This window comes from Notolepis coatsorum, assembly GCF_963971535.1.
Source record: "Notolepis coatsorum genome assembly, chromosome: 14".
In the NCBI taxonomy this organism is placed as follows: domain Eukaryota; kingdom Metazoa; phylum Chordata; class Actinopteri; order Aulopiformes; family Paralepididae; genus Notolepis; species Notolepis coatsorum.
In genome coordinates, this window is record NC_140178.1 from 24,212,304 (window position 1) to 24,228,942 (window position 16,639).

Genomic DNA, 16,639 nt, shown 5'->3' on the forward strand with positions numbered 1-16,639 from the left:
GATGATAATGCACCCATTGGATTGGACTGAATGAAAACGCATAGGGAAAAGAAAATCCGGAATCCACATTTTACTTGTCAGGCATGTAATCAGAGCCGATTGCAGTCTTTGTGGTCCCTCAGAACAGCGTGGAATATGTGTTTCGAGCACCCATCGTTGGATCAATAAACGCAATCGATATTTGGAATGGCGATCAGGAATTGGAATAATCTTTTTGGAGATCATCTGATCTGAGGTAAGGAATCTATTTTACCAGGCTTGGGGTAATCTGAGCTTTTTTCACAGATTTATCAACGTGGGCCCTATGTGCGTGTGTGTGTGCTGATCAGGAAATAAGATAAATCGATTTTTCAGCCCACTTCTCTAGCGTGCATAAGTACACATACTATCGATAATCTAGCATTTATTTGAAAACGATTCATAAATAGGCCGAAAAATTACAAAATGTTTTGTGTATTCCAGTAAAGGGCGATTTCTGCAGAATCTCTTTTTTGTGTGGACATTTCCAAAAACGAGCGTTTTTCAAAATAGTATAAAATGTGCTGATGAAAAAACAATCCGTTTCGACAATGTTGACTGCAAGCAAGTCATTGATAAGCGACGGGCGTATTAGACACATAGCCATAATTTAAGATGTAGTTTATGAGTTGGCAAATGTGCTCGCCCTCTCATTAAATAGAGCGCTGGCACTCAAGCGCTAAATCGTGCGCCCCCTGCTGGCACTCAAAGTGTTAAGTAAACCGCTGCTTTCATACCCTTCGACATAGAATAAAAACAAACAAACGATTACAAATAGCCATTTTTATTCATGACTTGGGGGGGGGGGTCTTAACATAATGAGGTTACGTGCACAATATGTATGAGTTTCAATACATCAGTCTTGTTAACAATAACAATTCAGACAACTTGGCGTTTAGCTCTCGGCCCATAAATTCAGCTCATTTCTTTTGATCACACACGAAAATAAAAAACATGTTTTGTTACAATGTAGTAGTTATCTTTGAGAAAATACTAGACTGTGCTTCCTCAAATAAAAACTCATTTCTGCAGGTTTCAAGATTCAAATGGACTTCATCATAGTAAAACTTAAAAAGCTTCACCAAAAAAACGATGCCGATTATTTTGCACATAATCTCACACATCCAAAAACGTGGATAATCTCACACATCCAAAACTCTTTTGCACACATTCATTTAGTTTGAGTTATTGAGCGTATTCGAGTTTGATTATGGCCATCAGATTTCATCTGAGACATTGAATCCTTGTGTTGCATTAAACTCTTAACAGTCCTGCAAATTTAGCATAAAACTCCTGTCGATTGCATACTGAAAGTAAATTGGACACTATTCTGGAACCATTTGTAGCAGATGCACAAGTCTGGCCTCTTTTGAAAGGAAACTTGATGATGCTATTGTCATAGAGTTAGAGATTTGTACACGAAATAATATATATTTTTTTATATGAATTATGTTGCAAACGGATGCCTGCAGATCCATCTACTCTAGTTATTAGCTGAAGTCTTACCTAGAACATGTCCAAAGTCGATAACAATATCACAAAAAAGTTGTGTTTTACACATCTTTATGTAATGGTATGTTTAGGCATTTTTCCAAAAAGGAGTGAGAGTCAACACTACCTCAGTCCCCTCCCCCCCTCATCTCTCGTCACATACACAAACAAACCCTCAACCCCCATAGGAGTGACAAAGGCGCATGTTCATTCTATTTTACCACTTCTCGGTCTCAGAAAACCCAACTCAAGTAAGACGTCATTATTTTCAGAATTTCATCGGCTACACAAATGGTCAATCATTTTCAGAGTCAGTGGTGATTTGTCCGGTCATTGAGGTGAGAACGGAGGTGGTAATTATTATTATTTTTTTTTTAAATTGACACTCGTTGGCTGTTTAGTCTTATAACCAGAGATTGGAAGCACGTAATAGGTCAAGCGGTGTGTCAATCAAATGGCGGCCATTTTAGCTTTCAACCGATGCGTTGGTTGAGACACAACACAGCGTGTTGCCGACGGCTGTAAATGTGTTGCGACGGCCCGGGGGCAGAATTTTAAGAGGTTAATAGATTACTGGTGGCCATATTCAAACTCATTTACTCTCAATAACTGTCAAACTAAATGAATGTGTGCAAAACAGTTTGAATTGTGAGATTTCGTGCAAAATAAATTGGCACTGATTTTTGGGCCACTTTAAAAATCTATTCCGATACTTCAAGGCCAAACTAAATGCCAGTGTTTACCAGGACATGGGAACAAATTGAAAGTAAAAAAAAAGATTTATCCATCATATCAGTTTAAAATTAGCAAATCAATATTTGAAGTAAAAGTTGATACATTTTCTTTTTCTTGTAAAAAGGAGAGCATTTGACACCATTAGGAATGTGTGCCGTCAACATTTGGAAGGGTAGATAAGAATGGAATATATAAAACATGAAAAGACAAGCCACAGCATGGCTGTAGTTACATTACATAGGACCTCTGCTGTTGTTTTACCAACCAGAAGCAGGGGAAAAAAAAGGAACAAAGTGATAAAATCATTGACTTTAAAAAGAATAATTCCGGTCATTATGTTCTCACCCCCATGTCGGTCAAAACTCAATTGAGGTTTGTACATGGATATGTGCTTTTCTTGGAGCCACTGTGTAATCATTATGCCCTTTGGAACAAAACATTTACGGACCCTGTATATTAGCATTGTTTTGGAGAAGGCCTAGACGGAGCTGCAGTAGCAAACTATTATTATGTGGACGAACAAACTTCAATTGAGTTTCCACCTACATGGGGGCGACGTAGCGCAAATGGAAAGGACAAAGTGGAAAAAAACGCGCTACCCTAAAAACACGGCCCAGAATACCAGTAAGATGTAACGGTGTTCAACCTAATGTAATGTTTTTCTACCGGGAGCACTCATACCGTGGTCTCGAGACGGCTATAGCTCTGGGTACCCCGTGTCTTCGTTGTGTGCAAGTGTGATCGACGTTGATGTAGCGCTAATGCCTGGGGGACACCACTAGGGGGCAGAGTGTGAGCAAATGACTGAATGAGTGAGTGAATTAGTGACATTGCCGGTCATGGAGGTGCTTTGCATCAAAACAATTTAAATAAAATAAAAAAGTTAAAATGAAAAACCTAAATGATAGGAAACATATTCTACCAAAAACATCCTATAGTTCCCTCAAAAAAGGGAGAAAATGACCCAAAATTAGAACAAAGAGGCAGAGCTTCTCTGGCGGGCTCAGCCTTTTACGACTTTCGTGACGCAGACCGTTTGGATCCCCTTTTGGTCATCTTTTTAACAGCCGGTGTTTTGAGCTTCTTTGCGGGAGCCTCCTCTGCGGACTCCTCGGCAGACTCCTTGGCAGACTCCTCGGCAGACTCCTTGGCAGACTCCTTGGCAGACTCCTCGGCAGACTCCTCGGCAGCCTTCTTGGCCTTCTTGGCTGGAGTGGCAGCCTTCTTGGCCTTCTTGACGGGCGTGGCTTTACTTGGCGCTACAGGGGCAGCCCTCGCCTTCTTGGCCGGAGGGGCGGCCTCCTCAGCAGACTCCTCAGCAGACTCCTCGGCAGACTCCTCGGCCGGAGGGGCAGCCCTCTTGGCCGGAGTGGCAGCCTTCTTGGCCGGAGGGGCAGCCTTCTTGGCCGGAGGGGCAGCCTTCTTGGCCGGAGGGGCAGCCTCCTCGGCAGACTCCTCAGCAGACTCCTCGGCAGACTCCTCGGCAGCCTTCTTGGCCTTCTTGGCTGGAGTGGCAGCCTTCTTGGCCTTCTTGGCTGGAGTGGCAGCCTTCTTTGAAAGCCAGGCCTCCTCAGCAGACTCCTCAGCAGACTCCTCGGCAGCCTTCTTGGCCGGAGTGGCAGCCTTCTTTGAAAGCCAGGCCTCCTCAGCAGACTCCTCAGCAGACTCCTCAGCAGACTCCTCGGCAGCCTTCTTGGCCTTCTTGGCTGGAGTGGCAGCCTTCTTGGCCTTCTTGGCTGGAGTGGCAGCCTTCTTGGCCTTCTTGGCTGGAGTGGCAGCCTTCTTTGGAAGCCAGGCCTCCTCAGCAGACTCCTGGGCAGACTCCTCAGCAGACTCCTCGGCAGCCTTCTTGGCCGGAGTGGCAGCCTTCTTTGAAAGCCAGGCCTCCTCAGCAGACTCCTCGGCAGACTCGTCGGCAGACTCCTCAGCTGGAGTGGCAGCCTTCTTGGCCTTCTTGGCTGGAGAAGCCTTCTTGGCCTTCTTGGCTGGAGTGGCAGCCTTCTTGGCCTTCTTGGCTGGAGTGGCAGCCTTCTTTGGAACCCAGGCCTCCTCAGCAGACTCCTCGGCAGACTCCTCAGCAGACTCCTCAGCAGACTCCTCGGCAGCCTTCTTGGCCGGAGTGGAAGCCTTCTTGGTTGGAGTGGCAGCCTTCTTGGCCTTCTTGGCTGGAGAAGCCTTCTTGGCCTTCTTGGCCTTCTTGGCTGGAGTGGCAGCCTTCTTGGCCTTCTTGGCTGGAGTGGCAGCCTTCTTTGGAACCCAGGCCTCCTCAGCAGACTCCTCGGCAGACTCCTCTGCGGACTCCTCAGCGGACTCCTCGGCAGACTCCTCTGCCGGAGGGGCAGCCCTCTTGGCCGGTGTGGCAGCCTTCTTGGCCGGTGCGGCAGCCTTCTTGGCCGAAGGGGCAACCCTCCGTTTGGGGGCGGGTCTCTTGGCCTTAGGCTTAGCCTTCGGCGGGCCAGTGGTTCTTAGAGTCTTTCTGCGTGGAGGGCGACGAGGTGTCGTTGAAAGAGCTTTTCTGAAAACAATCAAATAAAACCACAGCACCAGCGTCATTTCCAGCACAGTTAGTGTGAGACTGACAGCGGAAAACAAGCCTACATCAAATGAATAGAAACTCCAGATGAAACTGGGACTTTCAGACGCACCTCTTTGGCGGGGGAGGTTCATCATAATCATCTTCGTCATCCTCCTCATCATCATCCGTGTCTTCCTCATCAGAGGAATGATCCTGCCACCTGCTCTTGGCTCTCTCGCTCTTCTTCCGTGGTGCTATGACTTTGTCAGGGTACAAAATGGCCGGGCTGTGGGATGAGAAAAGATACAAGAATGCATGTAGAACAGTTCTTTCAGATGCGTGGGCAATGGCATACAGTATTTGCTAGATCTATGGCTGACTGCAGGATACAGGTTCAGCTCACCAACTATTTCGTTTTAGGAAAACGTTCTCCAGCAAGAGGATTTGGACTCGTTTTGAAAGTGCAACATTAAAATGCCCTTCCAGACTGTAGAAGAGCTACGTCCTGACCTACACTTCAGGGAGAAAGATATGTGGGGGATTTTCTTTATGGTGGCTACTGCAATAGTTTGAATTGCTTCACAAATTTGTGCGGCAAGAAAATAAATCAATAACGCGACAGCTCTACATGCAAGTATGCTTGTTTTTGTCATGTCAACGCCACCTCATTTGACCAAATCCATGCCTGGTTCTCGAGTTACATGACAATATGTCAGGCAAGCATCTTTTTACACGCGTGCGTCGGATGACCACCCCGGACTCCCGACGCTCCAAAACTGCGAATCATCCGCTGATGGCGAAAATGATTGGATCAGCGTTGTAGCCAATGAGTGTAGCTTTCCAATGATACCCCACGTGGGGGGGGGGGGGGGGGGGGGGGGGTGCAAATAAGGGAACTAGCTGAAAGTTGACGAGTAAAAACAAGTGCATTTTTTGTTGTTGTCGGTTTTACTCTTGACGTCTCTCCAAAGACCCATTTCTGAACGTATTTTTATACAATTTTTACCTGTACTACATAAGACTTCAGGCTATGGAACCGGTGGTTTCCAGTGTATACATATTTTCTTTATATATTGCAACCACTACAGAAAAATTTTAGTACACAAGTTCAACTCAAGTTCAGTCCTATGTTACTTTATTTCATTAGCACCAAGTGATTTTCCTCTTTCAAAATAGACCAGGCTCATGCATGTGCTATAAGAATAAAGCTAAGATTTGCAAAAAAAAAGTATGCAGTCCTCATGTTCAAGTAAAGAAAATGGCCACTTTTCTGGGTGCCCCGTAACCTGTAGGTTTTTGATCATAAATCGATCAATACAGACATATTAATTAATGTTGCGTTTCTTTTTCAAATGTAGCCAAGAGTAAAGACCTTAACCCTATCAAAACAGCAGTCAAGGTGTATATTTTCAGCACGTTTGTTTACCGATGTTAAGATTTACCGACAATAAGAATGCTAATTCTCTCTCTTTCATCGTAAAACCGAGAGGAAATGACTAAATCCAGATTTAACCTCTTAAGCCCGGAGCCCTATTTTCTGAAAATCCACCTAAAATACATACCTAAGTAAATGGAATATTGCTCCACTTCTACAAGGTCCATTTGCATGTTCTTGGTATCTAGGGACATCTATGGACCTCAGTGAATGTACTCCCAAGTGTCAGAAATATTGTGTCTATTACTAGGCTTGCTTAAATTGTGATGAAACAGAATATGAATTATGATTTTTCATTGCATCCGACAGTGAATAACACCATGCAAAAAATGACCAGACATGAAAAACTGCCACTGAGCTCATTCAGTACCTTCTTGAGATCATGTGTACAAAAAAATCGAACGAAATTAATAAAGGGAAGATGATTAAACAGGTTTTGTAGATACAGTACTGAATTCTCCCATCCGGACCAATGCAATTTGAAATATTATTATAGAATATAGAATAGCAGGCTTATAAATTACCGGTACCTTATTATAGCCAATTCGCACATTTATGGATTGTGCCAAATCTTTCAAATGCCCGAGTTCAATTTGGATTTAGTATCACCAGGCGTGCATAAGGAACAGAGAATGAAATCTACTGTATGTACAGCATGGCTGTCTTAAATACTTCAACGCTTCGAACATAAAAAAAAAAAAATCGAAGTTGCAACAGACATGTCGACGAAGAAGTCATCAGACGTGTGGTTACACTTTAAAATATCCAAAGACAATGCCCAAAAAGCAGAGTGCCAGCAGAAAATGGCATATCACAACTCTACAACAACTTAAGGTTGCAACATAATTATGTAATGTCATGTCGTTGGCTGTGAGAGCAGCCCCACTGCACCCAAGCAGCGCAGCCGAGTGAAACCTTGTTGGCTGCGTCACAGTCACGAAAGGGGCTACTTAATTAATTAATCCAATCCACTTTATTTATAGAGCACATTTAAACAACAAAGTTTACCAAAGTGCTGTACAAGTCCCACAACATAAGATAAAAATAATAATAAAAAAAAATATTATAAATTTTTCTTCTCTCGAAGCTTCGAATTAAAATCGAAGCTCGGCCCCGAAGCTTCGATTGCCAAAAAAAGCTTCGAAGGTCAGCCCTGATGTACAGTAGGTTTTTTTTTAATCTACTTTTTCTCCCATTTTTTTCAATTTTTTCTCCCATCCCAATTTCGTATCGTCCAATTCTACCCTCCCCTGTCTCGAACGCTGTTAGGCCATGCCTCCCACAAGCCGGCTGCAATGTGGACGAAGCCTTACATCACGTGTCCCCTCCGGTACTCGAGGAAGCAGCAGTCGCATCTTTTCACCTGCACAGCACGATCTCTCAGCATCGGGGGTCTGCGTGGGAGGGCACACCGCCCCCGTCGCTTCCGGATTCTGCTGCGCAGGCGCACCAACCGACCTGTAGGAGTCGCTTTCCACAACGTCCGATCCCCACCCATCAGCTTCTCACCCCCTAATACTGCCAATTGTATTAGTATGAACGACCAACCAAGCTGATAGCAATGCGGAGAGCTGGGCTCGAACCCAGCTTCTCCTGCATTTGTGGTGAGCGCCTTGCCCACCACCTAGCCACCCCGTACAGTAGGTTTTTTAATGTCGCAAGAGCTCCGCCATTTTGAAACTGATCAAATCGGATTGAAAACAGGGCTACAGCTTTTTAAATTGAGTTGATGAAAAGATGAAAATCCACTCTAATAACAATCGTAGTCAAGGTTTATGCATAATGAATAAGTCTCTTCAAAGGTGATTACAAGAAAGAAAATGAATCATGTTATGACATCAAACAACACCTTTAGCAGCTTCTCCATCAACAACAACTACACATAGGAGACTATTCTATGACAAATGACATGATGCATTGATCGAACAGGGAAATGTGGTTGATGTACCTCGGGTAGAAGGGGAATGACAGCTGGTAGGTCCCTTGGAGTCCCTTCCCGGTGATCTGCTCCATCCAGCCGAGCAGTTTACACTTGTCTAGCGTCTTCACCAGAGTGGCCACTGAGGGGAGAAGTGCACCAGGGACCTTGGTGAATCCACAGTAGTGTTGTCACAATACCAACATTTTTGTTTCGATAAGATACTGATATGAATTGATACTTTCCCTCAAAATCAGGGAAACACTCTCAGATGTCATTAATTATTGTTCTTTATTTTAAAACAAACAATGACGAGAATAAATAAATAAAATGCAATGGCATTCAAAATGCTGGAGAACGTTTGTAAAACTAGTATTGCACTCAAACAAACTTTATAACAATGAGTCAAATGAATTAAAGCATTCAAATTAAAATGACAACTGTCAAACAATCAAACGTTTAAATAACATTATCTGGCAATCCTCAGTAAATACTATCAAACTCCTGATATCATCTAGTCTTTCTAAAGACCAGATATGGGACATGTGCACACACAAGAGAATGGCTTAAATTATTTTGAATACTTCAGCTAATGAAGTTAAATGTTTATTATCATCAACTAACTACTATCAAGTTCGTTTTTATAGTGCAACGTTTTGCTACTTAAAACGTTAATTGAACCAGTAGAGGGGGAGGGAGAAAGGAAGACCCCCCCCCCCCCTGCAATTCTGCAAATGCAGTATAGTACCGATTTGAAACGATAATCTAGCGTTTATTTGAAAACGATTCATAAATCAGCCGAAAAATTACAGCGCGTTTTGTGTATTCCACTAAAGAGCTATTATCGCAGATTTCTCTGGAATGACTAGAAATCTCCAAAACTATACTCTTATTCAAAACGGTATAAAACGGAAATGTACCAATGAAAAAACAATCCCGTTTCGTACATGTTGACTGCAAGCAAGTAATTGATAAGCGACGGGTGTATTAGATCCATAGCCATAATTTAATATATAGTTTAAGCGTTCACAAATTTCCCCGTCCTCCCATTGACTAAAGCAGGGGTTCCCAAACTTTTCAGGCCGGGGCCCAGAAAATAAGGCGTCAGAGAGCCCCGGCCCAATGCACATCGTCTGGCCTTTTTTTTTTTTTTTTTTTTTGCCAGGCGACCGATTTTTTAAGCCAAATATCACTTCAATCCTATTAAGTTAGTTCAAGTTAGTTATTCATTTATATGTGCTATTTATGAGAGGGCTAACTTGTTGCAAAATAATAATGATAATAACCTCATTAAAATACTATTGTTGCTTCGGTTGTTTTCAGCGTTTTATGTGCATAATCTGTTATTTAGTTTGAAATGTTCGTTGAAATAAGTAGATTTTTCGTTTTTGTTTATTTATTAAGTTAATATAAAACCATATAGTCACATTTTAGAATACAATAGAATAGAATTTTAGAATACAACTAGAAACACTGTCCTGGCCTGCTTCTAAGTTCAGTGGCCTGATAAAAAAAATATAAAATAAAAAAATATAAAATAAAAAAAAAAAAAATAAAAATTATTTTTTTAATCATCTCGCGGCCCACCCGTGGCTGCTCGCGGCCCACCTTTGGGTCGCGACCCCGACTTTGGGAACCACTGGACTAAAGCGCTGGCACGAACGGCCTAATTTGGTCAATGGGCGTGGCTCTCGATGTGTTAAAGGGGAACTATCTTATAAATGGCCTTTTTCAGTGTTTAGCATTGTTTCCTAGCTATGTGGACTTATATTAATATGATCTATGTCTCTAATTCTCATATTGGCGCATTCTTCCAATTCTCTCACAATATTCACCCTCACTGAACTGAGTCATCTGAAAATGTGCTGATTTGTGATGTCAGAGAGACTCAGCTGCATGTTGAGACTCACACACTCAGCACAGTTACCATTGTGGTTGGAGCCCAGGCTCAAAACGGCTTAAGATCTTGAGGTAGAAAAATGCTGTTTTTGAGGACTTCATTAGAAATACAAAACAATGCATTAAAAAAAATTACAGAGGTGTTCCATAAACTCACAGGAATTGTGTAAAAGTGCCCAAATAGTGAAAGAAATAGTAAAATAGTTTCCCTTTTTAACAAATAGTTCTAAATAAATAATAATGATAATAAATAAAAATTAGAAGTTTGGAATTTTTTCTTTTTTACAACTGAGGTAGAGATTAAAGTACAGAAAAAAGGTACCGTCGGGTACCGGTATCGATTCACAGGTACCGGTTCAAATGGGAAAGGTACCCAACCCTAAGCAGGAGGCACCATATCAACAGGGTTCCTACTCTTTTTGCGAAATCATTTTCCAGGACATTTCCATGAACTATATAGTCTAGAAACAAGGTCCACCTGCATAGTCTGGATTTTCTTCCGCCACCGTTTTTTTCTTAATCCTTGAAGTGTCTATTTTAAGATTTTAACAGGTAACCGGTTGAAATAATGTCTCATGGTATTTTTTTTTCTTTCTTTTTTTTAAGATTTTTTTTTGGCGTTTTATCGCTTTATTTCTACTGGGCAGTCCAGTAGGGAGAGACAGATGAGGAATGGGAGACAGAGTGGGGGGAAGACATTCGGCAAATAACGATGGGTTCGGGAGTCGAACCTGGGTCGGCCGTGTCGCGGCTGAGCGCGCTATGTGGTTCGCCACTGGGGCGCCCCCCATGGGGTTTATTTTTAACCCTTTATTACACCTATCCTGAACGAAAAACATCATAGAGACAAATTAAAACATTTCCCCAAACAATATTGACCCAAGGAATTCAGTAGAATTTATATTTTTAAGATTCAAACACATCTTGATTCTATTTCAGGACAAGAAAATGCAAAAAGAAACTGAAAATGTTTAGATCACATCTCTATTTTCCCACTTTACTCAAATGTAGTCCCATCGGATGAGATCAATTTGAGGTTAATATTTGAAATACAATGTTAATAAAGATTGTATCATGCCCTAAATATTGTAGATTTTGTGTAAACAAGGCCAAAAGTGGAAGACTAATGTGAAAAGACTAATTCGTCCTACATTAGACAAATTAACACATTTTCCTATACAATTTGGAATCCAGTGAAATGTTTTGTTAAGGTTCAAACTAAATACATCTCTGTTGGCACAACATTAAAACCTAAACTACTAATCATAATCATTGTAACTGCATCTCTTGCAATGATGACGCAACTCGTCTTTGATCTTTACTGATTGGCTTTATTTCTGTTCGAACAGAACATCTTTATTCCGAACCGTAAAACTGTGAAAACATACATGAAATACAATCAATCACGGATCAAACCATAACAACATACATACAATTTATCGGTCGTTGCAAGGGTGGTTGTTAACCCAATGAACTTAACTACAAGCGCATTACGGCCCCAAACGTACCTTGTTGACTGCATGAAATATGAGAGGACAGTTATGGAGCTCTGGTGTCGATGTGGCTTGTCTGAAGATGGTGGAGAAGTGAAGGAACGAACCTTATAGGGTCTCCCTATTTATACACTATGGGCGATCTATTATGACATCACAATGCAGCAGGGCATTACACTATGGGCGATCTATTATGACATCACAATGTTCCAGGGCATTCTAGCCTGTTCTAACCGGTTCTATTATGACATCACCGCTGCAGCTAACTAGAATTACACTATGACACTCCTGCAGTTACAATCAAAGAGATCGTCAAAGTCTCTCCAATCTCCATCTCCTCCTCATCACACTCGTACTCTCCATCCTCCTCATTCACTTTATGTTTTGCATAATCTGCCTCCTTATTAACTCATTCAGAGTCACGCCCCTTTGACCATATTAGGGCTAGCGTGCCAGTAAGGAAGTCAATGGGAGGACGGGGAAATTTGCGAACGCCTAAACTACATCTTAAATTATGGCTATGGGTCTAAAACACCCCTCGCTTATCAATGACTTGTTTGCAGTCAACATGTACGAAACTGATGGTACATTTCCGTTTTATACCGTTTTGAATAAGAGTATAGTTTTGGAGATGTCTAGTAATTCCAGAGAAATTCCACGATAATAGCCCTTTACTGGAATACACAACACGTCGTCATTTTCCGGCTGATTTATGAATAGTTTTCAAATAAACACTAGATTATCGATAGTATATGTGTACTTATGCACGCTAGAGAAGCGGGCTGAAAAATCGATTATCCATGCCGTGGATACGGCTAACGTTACGCACACACTGCGGTGGCGGAGAAAAACACATCTGATTAAACCAAGACTGGTAACAGAGTCCTACCTCACATCAGATGTTCTGCAAAAAGATTAATCCAATTCCTGATCGCCATTCCAAATATTGATCGCGTTTATTGATCCAACGTTATAGCACCAAAACACATAATCGAAAGCTGCTCCGAGCCTCTCCAGTGAATGTGTTAACAGATACTGCTTGCCCGAGAAGGGAAACCCCGGGAGCGGAGTTTTTTTCTTCTTCTTTCGTGTAACGTCAGAGGTCCAACTCCGTATCTTGTAGCCATGCCCTTAACTCTGGTCCCACATCAAAGAGGCTGGCTTCCGAGGGTGGTTTGTATAGGGGGCAGATGGTCAGGATGTGGTCAACAGTCTGCTCAGGGTCTCCACACTCACATGCAGTGCTGTCTGCCAGGCCCCACTTCTTTAATGATGCTTTAAAGCGACCAACCCCAGATCTTAAACGGTTCAGCAGAACCCATTGCCGGCGTGGAAGATAGTCTCCTGTGGCGCCATCTCCTGGATCCCAGATGTGGTGGTGGATACGGGTTGGCCCAGCACTCTCCCACTCTCTCTTCCAGGCTGCCGCCAGCCATCCATTTCTGGATAGGTCCTCAGTGGTGGAACGGAGCATCTCTTGTGCCACCTTGTTGTAGGGGTGGCGGGACTTGAGTCTGCTCATAGGTGCTGTTGTTGTGGTGTTGTGTAGGATGTGCCAGTCATGCTTCACTGCCTTCCTTTCTAGGGCGAGAGTGGCAGCCTCACCCAATCCAATGATGTGCAATACCATCCGGGAGACGATAGGCGGCGGTATTTGCCCTTTTCGAGCTCAGACCCATTCCCAATGATAACGTCAGGCTGGATGGATGAAAAATTTATGGATATTGCTAATAAAAGAAATAACTGGGAAAAAAAATAAACTACTACTATAAAAGAAATAACGATTAACACATTGTCTGCCAGGCATTGTGCCCATCTTTGTGCCCTCTCTGCCAGCGCTGTAAACCTATGGAGTCGCTCACCTTTGCAGGGCTATAACTTTTTAAATATTATAACTATAGCGACATTACTATGGCCCATTCAACATCGGGTATCTATCGTTCCGGATGTGGGAACGTTATATTTTTCCATTCATACATTGTTGTGTTAGTACCCTTGTGAATATAAGTGTTTTTAGACTGTATAGCAGCAATTCCTAAAACGCGAGTTATAGGCCCCGACGCATATGATACATTATCGATTGGCGTTGTTCCTATACACGCTATATTAAAAAATTCAAATGTATATGATCGGTATACATTATGCTTCATCATGCGTGAAGGAAAGGGGGGGGGGTCGTTTATAATTCCTTGATGGTCAGTAACGAATTTTTTTTAGTATGGGTTGATACGTTGATCAGATGGATTGCAGTGAAATAAATAATCGAGCTGAAAATAACGCTACGATTCCTCTTACCGTTCGCCGATGAGTCTGGAGGAAAAAAATTCCAATTATTCGATGTCGATCTGCTAGATCCATTTTCCGCTTGTATGACGCAATAAACGCCGAAATCATATTGATTCTTGTGTTTCGAAAGCGATCCAATGCACTCGAGTGTGTATCTAGACCCACGTTACAATATATCTCTGGCGGAGGATTTTCCCCGATGCACCGAGCGCGCCACTTCCGGTTTGACGCAGAGTGTAACGCACCCGAAATCCACCAGGGGGCGGTATTGAGGCGTTGCAATATCAGACAGAGGGAGGCTGGATGAATTATGAATGCCATGTCGAAAAAATTAAATATCGATCTCAAAAACGAGTTTACTCGTTGTTGGCGCACAACGATTGGCGGGCAATAATGAATATACTCGTTGGCGCACAATGTGTTAAAACAGAGTTTTCTCGGGTCTCGGCACTCAGCGCATGGCGAGTTAACCAGACTAATCTTGTGGTTGGCACTGAATGGGTTAAGAGCTTCTTGCTAGGGCTGGGCGATTCATAATTTTTCTCTGTAAGAATTGAGATCACGATTCTCACACGATTCTTATTTTTTCAATAAAATCATTTATTGCACTCTTAAACAGACGACATAACATATTTGAAAGTGCTTGATTTAAACATAGCATAAGTCTCTTAACATACAAAATAACTCAAGTCAGAATCGTCATCATAAAAAAAGTAAAGTAAAAAAAGAATATATATATAAATATTTTTAATATGTTTTTTTTAATAAAAATTAAATTGTCATAATTTAGAAATGAGATTGCATAAGTCTATGAATTGAGATTGCGATTTCTTTTCCGATTAATTGCCCAGCCCTACTTCTTGCTCTTCCGACTCCGCTTTCTGGGCCAGTACCTCAACAAGAGGAGGGAGGATGGGTCCAATCGTCCAGACGGGCTCCAACACCCCCTCATCCATCATCTTCTCCCAGCCCATATCCTGATCATAGGGTTTGGGCATCTCAAATATTGGCTGGTCTGCTCTTTTGTAGCAGACAACTCTGAAGTTAACTCACTGTACATGTGGGATGAAGACAGACCTTGGGAGGAGGCAGGTGTTCAAGGTCTTCTTTGGATCTGGATATGCCCATCAACCTCCAAGAACTCATGCATTACCCCCTCTCGCCTCATGCACTTGGCTCTCCCGATGGCTTTTTTGCCAAGACAAACAATGATGATCCTCCTCTACCATGTCAGCATGACCTACCTCTCTATATACTGATGATCCTCCTCTACCATGTCAGCATGACCAACCTCTCCATATACTGGTGATCCTCCTCTACCATGTCAGCATGACCAACCTCTCCATATACTGGTGATCCTCCTCTACCATGTCAGCATGACCAACCTCTATACTGATGATCCTCCTCTACCATGTCAGCATGACCAACCTCTATAACGATTATCCTCCTCTACCATGTCAGCATGACCAACCTCTCCATATACTGATGATCCTCCTCTACCAGCATGACCAATCTCTATATATACTGATGATCCTCCTCTACCATGTCAGCATGACCAACCTCTCCATATACTGATGATCCTCCTCTACCAGCATGACCAACATCTATATACATATACATTATTATTATTATATATACTGATGATCCTCATCTACCATGTCAGCATGACCAACCTCTATATACTGATGATCCTCCTCTACCAGCATGACCAACCTCTATATACTGGTGATCCTCCTCTACCAGCATGACCAACCTCTCCATATACTAGGGGTGGGGGGAAAAATCGATACGTAGTAGTATCGCGATACTTTGCGTGGCGATACAGGGACGCCAAGTATCGATATTTTATTATTCATTAAAAAAAAATATATAAATACATTTTGTATAAGGAAGTTGCATTGTTCATTTCAATACCTGTACTAGTACAGTAGTCCACACACACGTGCATTCAGTTAAGTTGGAATATGACTAATACAAACAGTTCAGTTCGTCAGGTACATGCAACACAGATTACAGTGTTTACATCCGTCTGCTTGAGAAAATACCATGTTCTGCAATAAAAATGATTGAAGTGAAATGAACAGACTGAACTTTATTTTATTAGATAAAACATGTTGACAGTTTTACTTTGCAGTTGAAAAAAGGTAATAAATTAAATTTGATAAAAATTAAAAAAAATCGCAACTCAGCGACGGCGTATCGAGATATATTTAGTATCGCGATACTATCGTATCGTGGCGCAAGTATCGCGATAGTATCGTATCGTGAGGTCTCTGGCGATTCCCACCCCTACCATATACTGATGATCCTCCTCTACCATGTCAGCATGACTAACCTCTCCAGATACCTGGACCACGGCACTGGCACCTTGACCACGGCACTGGCACTGCAAGCTAATACATGTGTCTGAACTGGCTGAGTCTCTGGACTCAAGAGTACTGCAGCATTCTGCTTGGATACTATGACTTTTCTGGGGATGACTGTGCCAGCGCTTTCAAAGGAAAGAGACTGGTGAATCCGTTGAATAATCTGCAGAAGAACCCTGGATTCCAGAAGGCTTTTAGTCAGCTTGGCGCATTGTTGCTGGTAACAGATGAGCTCCAACAGGAGATGGAGTCCTTCACATGCATTATGGATGGCCATGGTTGGATGAAGTCAGTTGATGCTGTGTGAGCCAAGTTGCTGCAGAAAATTATGGGTGCTGATAAAGTCCTGGATGCAAACTCCAAAGTAGACATTGAACGCCTGCCTCCCTCCAAGGTCTGTCTCATCCCACATGTACAGCGAGCCAACTTCAGAGTCGCCTGCTACAAAAGAGCAGAACAGCCAATATTCAAGAGGCCCAAAGC

General features: G+C 42.5%; 1 protein-coding gene across 2 annotated transcripts in view; it reads right to left on the reverse strand.

Annotated features, from left to right (window-relative positions):
• Positions 1-792: 792 nt before the first annotated feature.
• LOC311241149 (uncharacterized protein) overlaps positions 793-16,639 on the reverse strand; it is a 41,416-nt gene continuing 25,569 nt past the window's right edge. For both annotated transcript variants that reach the window (XM_084329875.1, XM_084329874.1), the window contains exons 11-13: positions 8,143-8,254; positions 4,890-5,045; positions 793-4,759 (exon numbers count right to left, since the gene is read on the reverse strand). In XM_084329875.1, the coding sequence (XP_084186001.1) occupies positions 3,256-4,759; positions 4,890-5,045; positions 8,143-8,254 (1,772 nt within the window). In that variant the 3' untranslated portion in view covers positions 793-3,255. The remainder of the gene's footprint in view (positions 4,760-4,889; positions 5,046-8,142; positions 8,255-16,639) is intronic.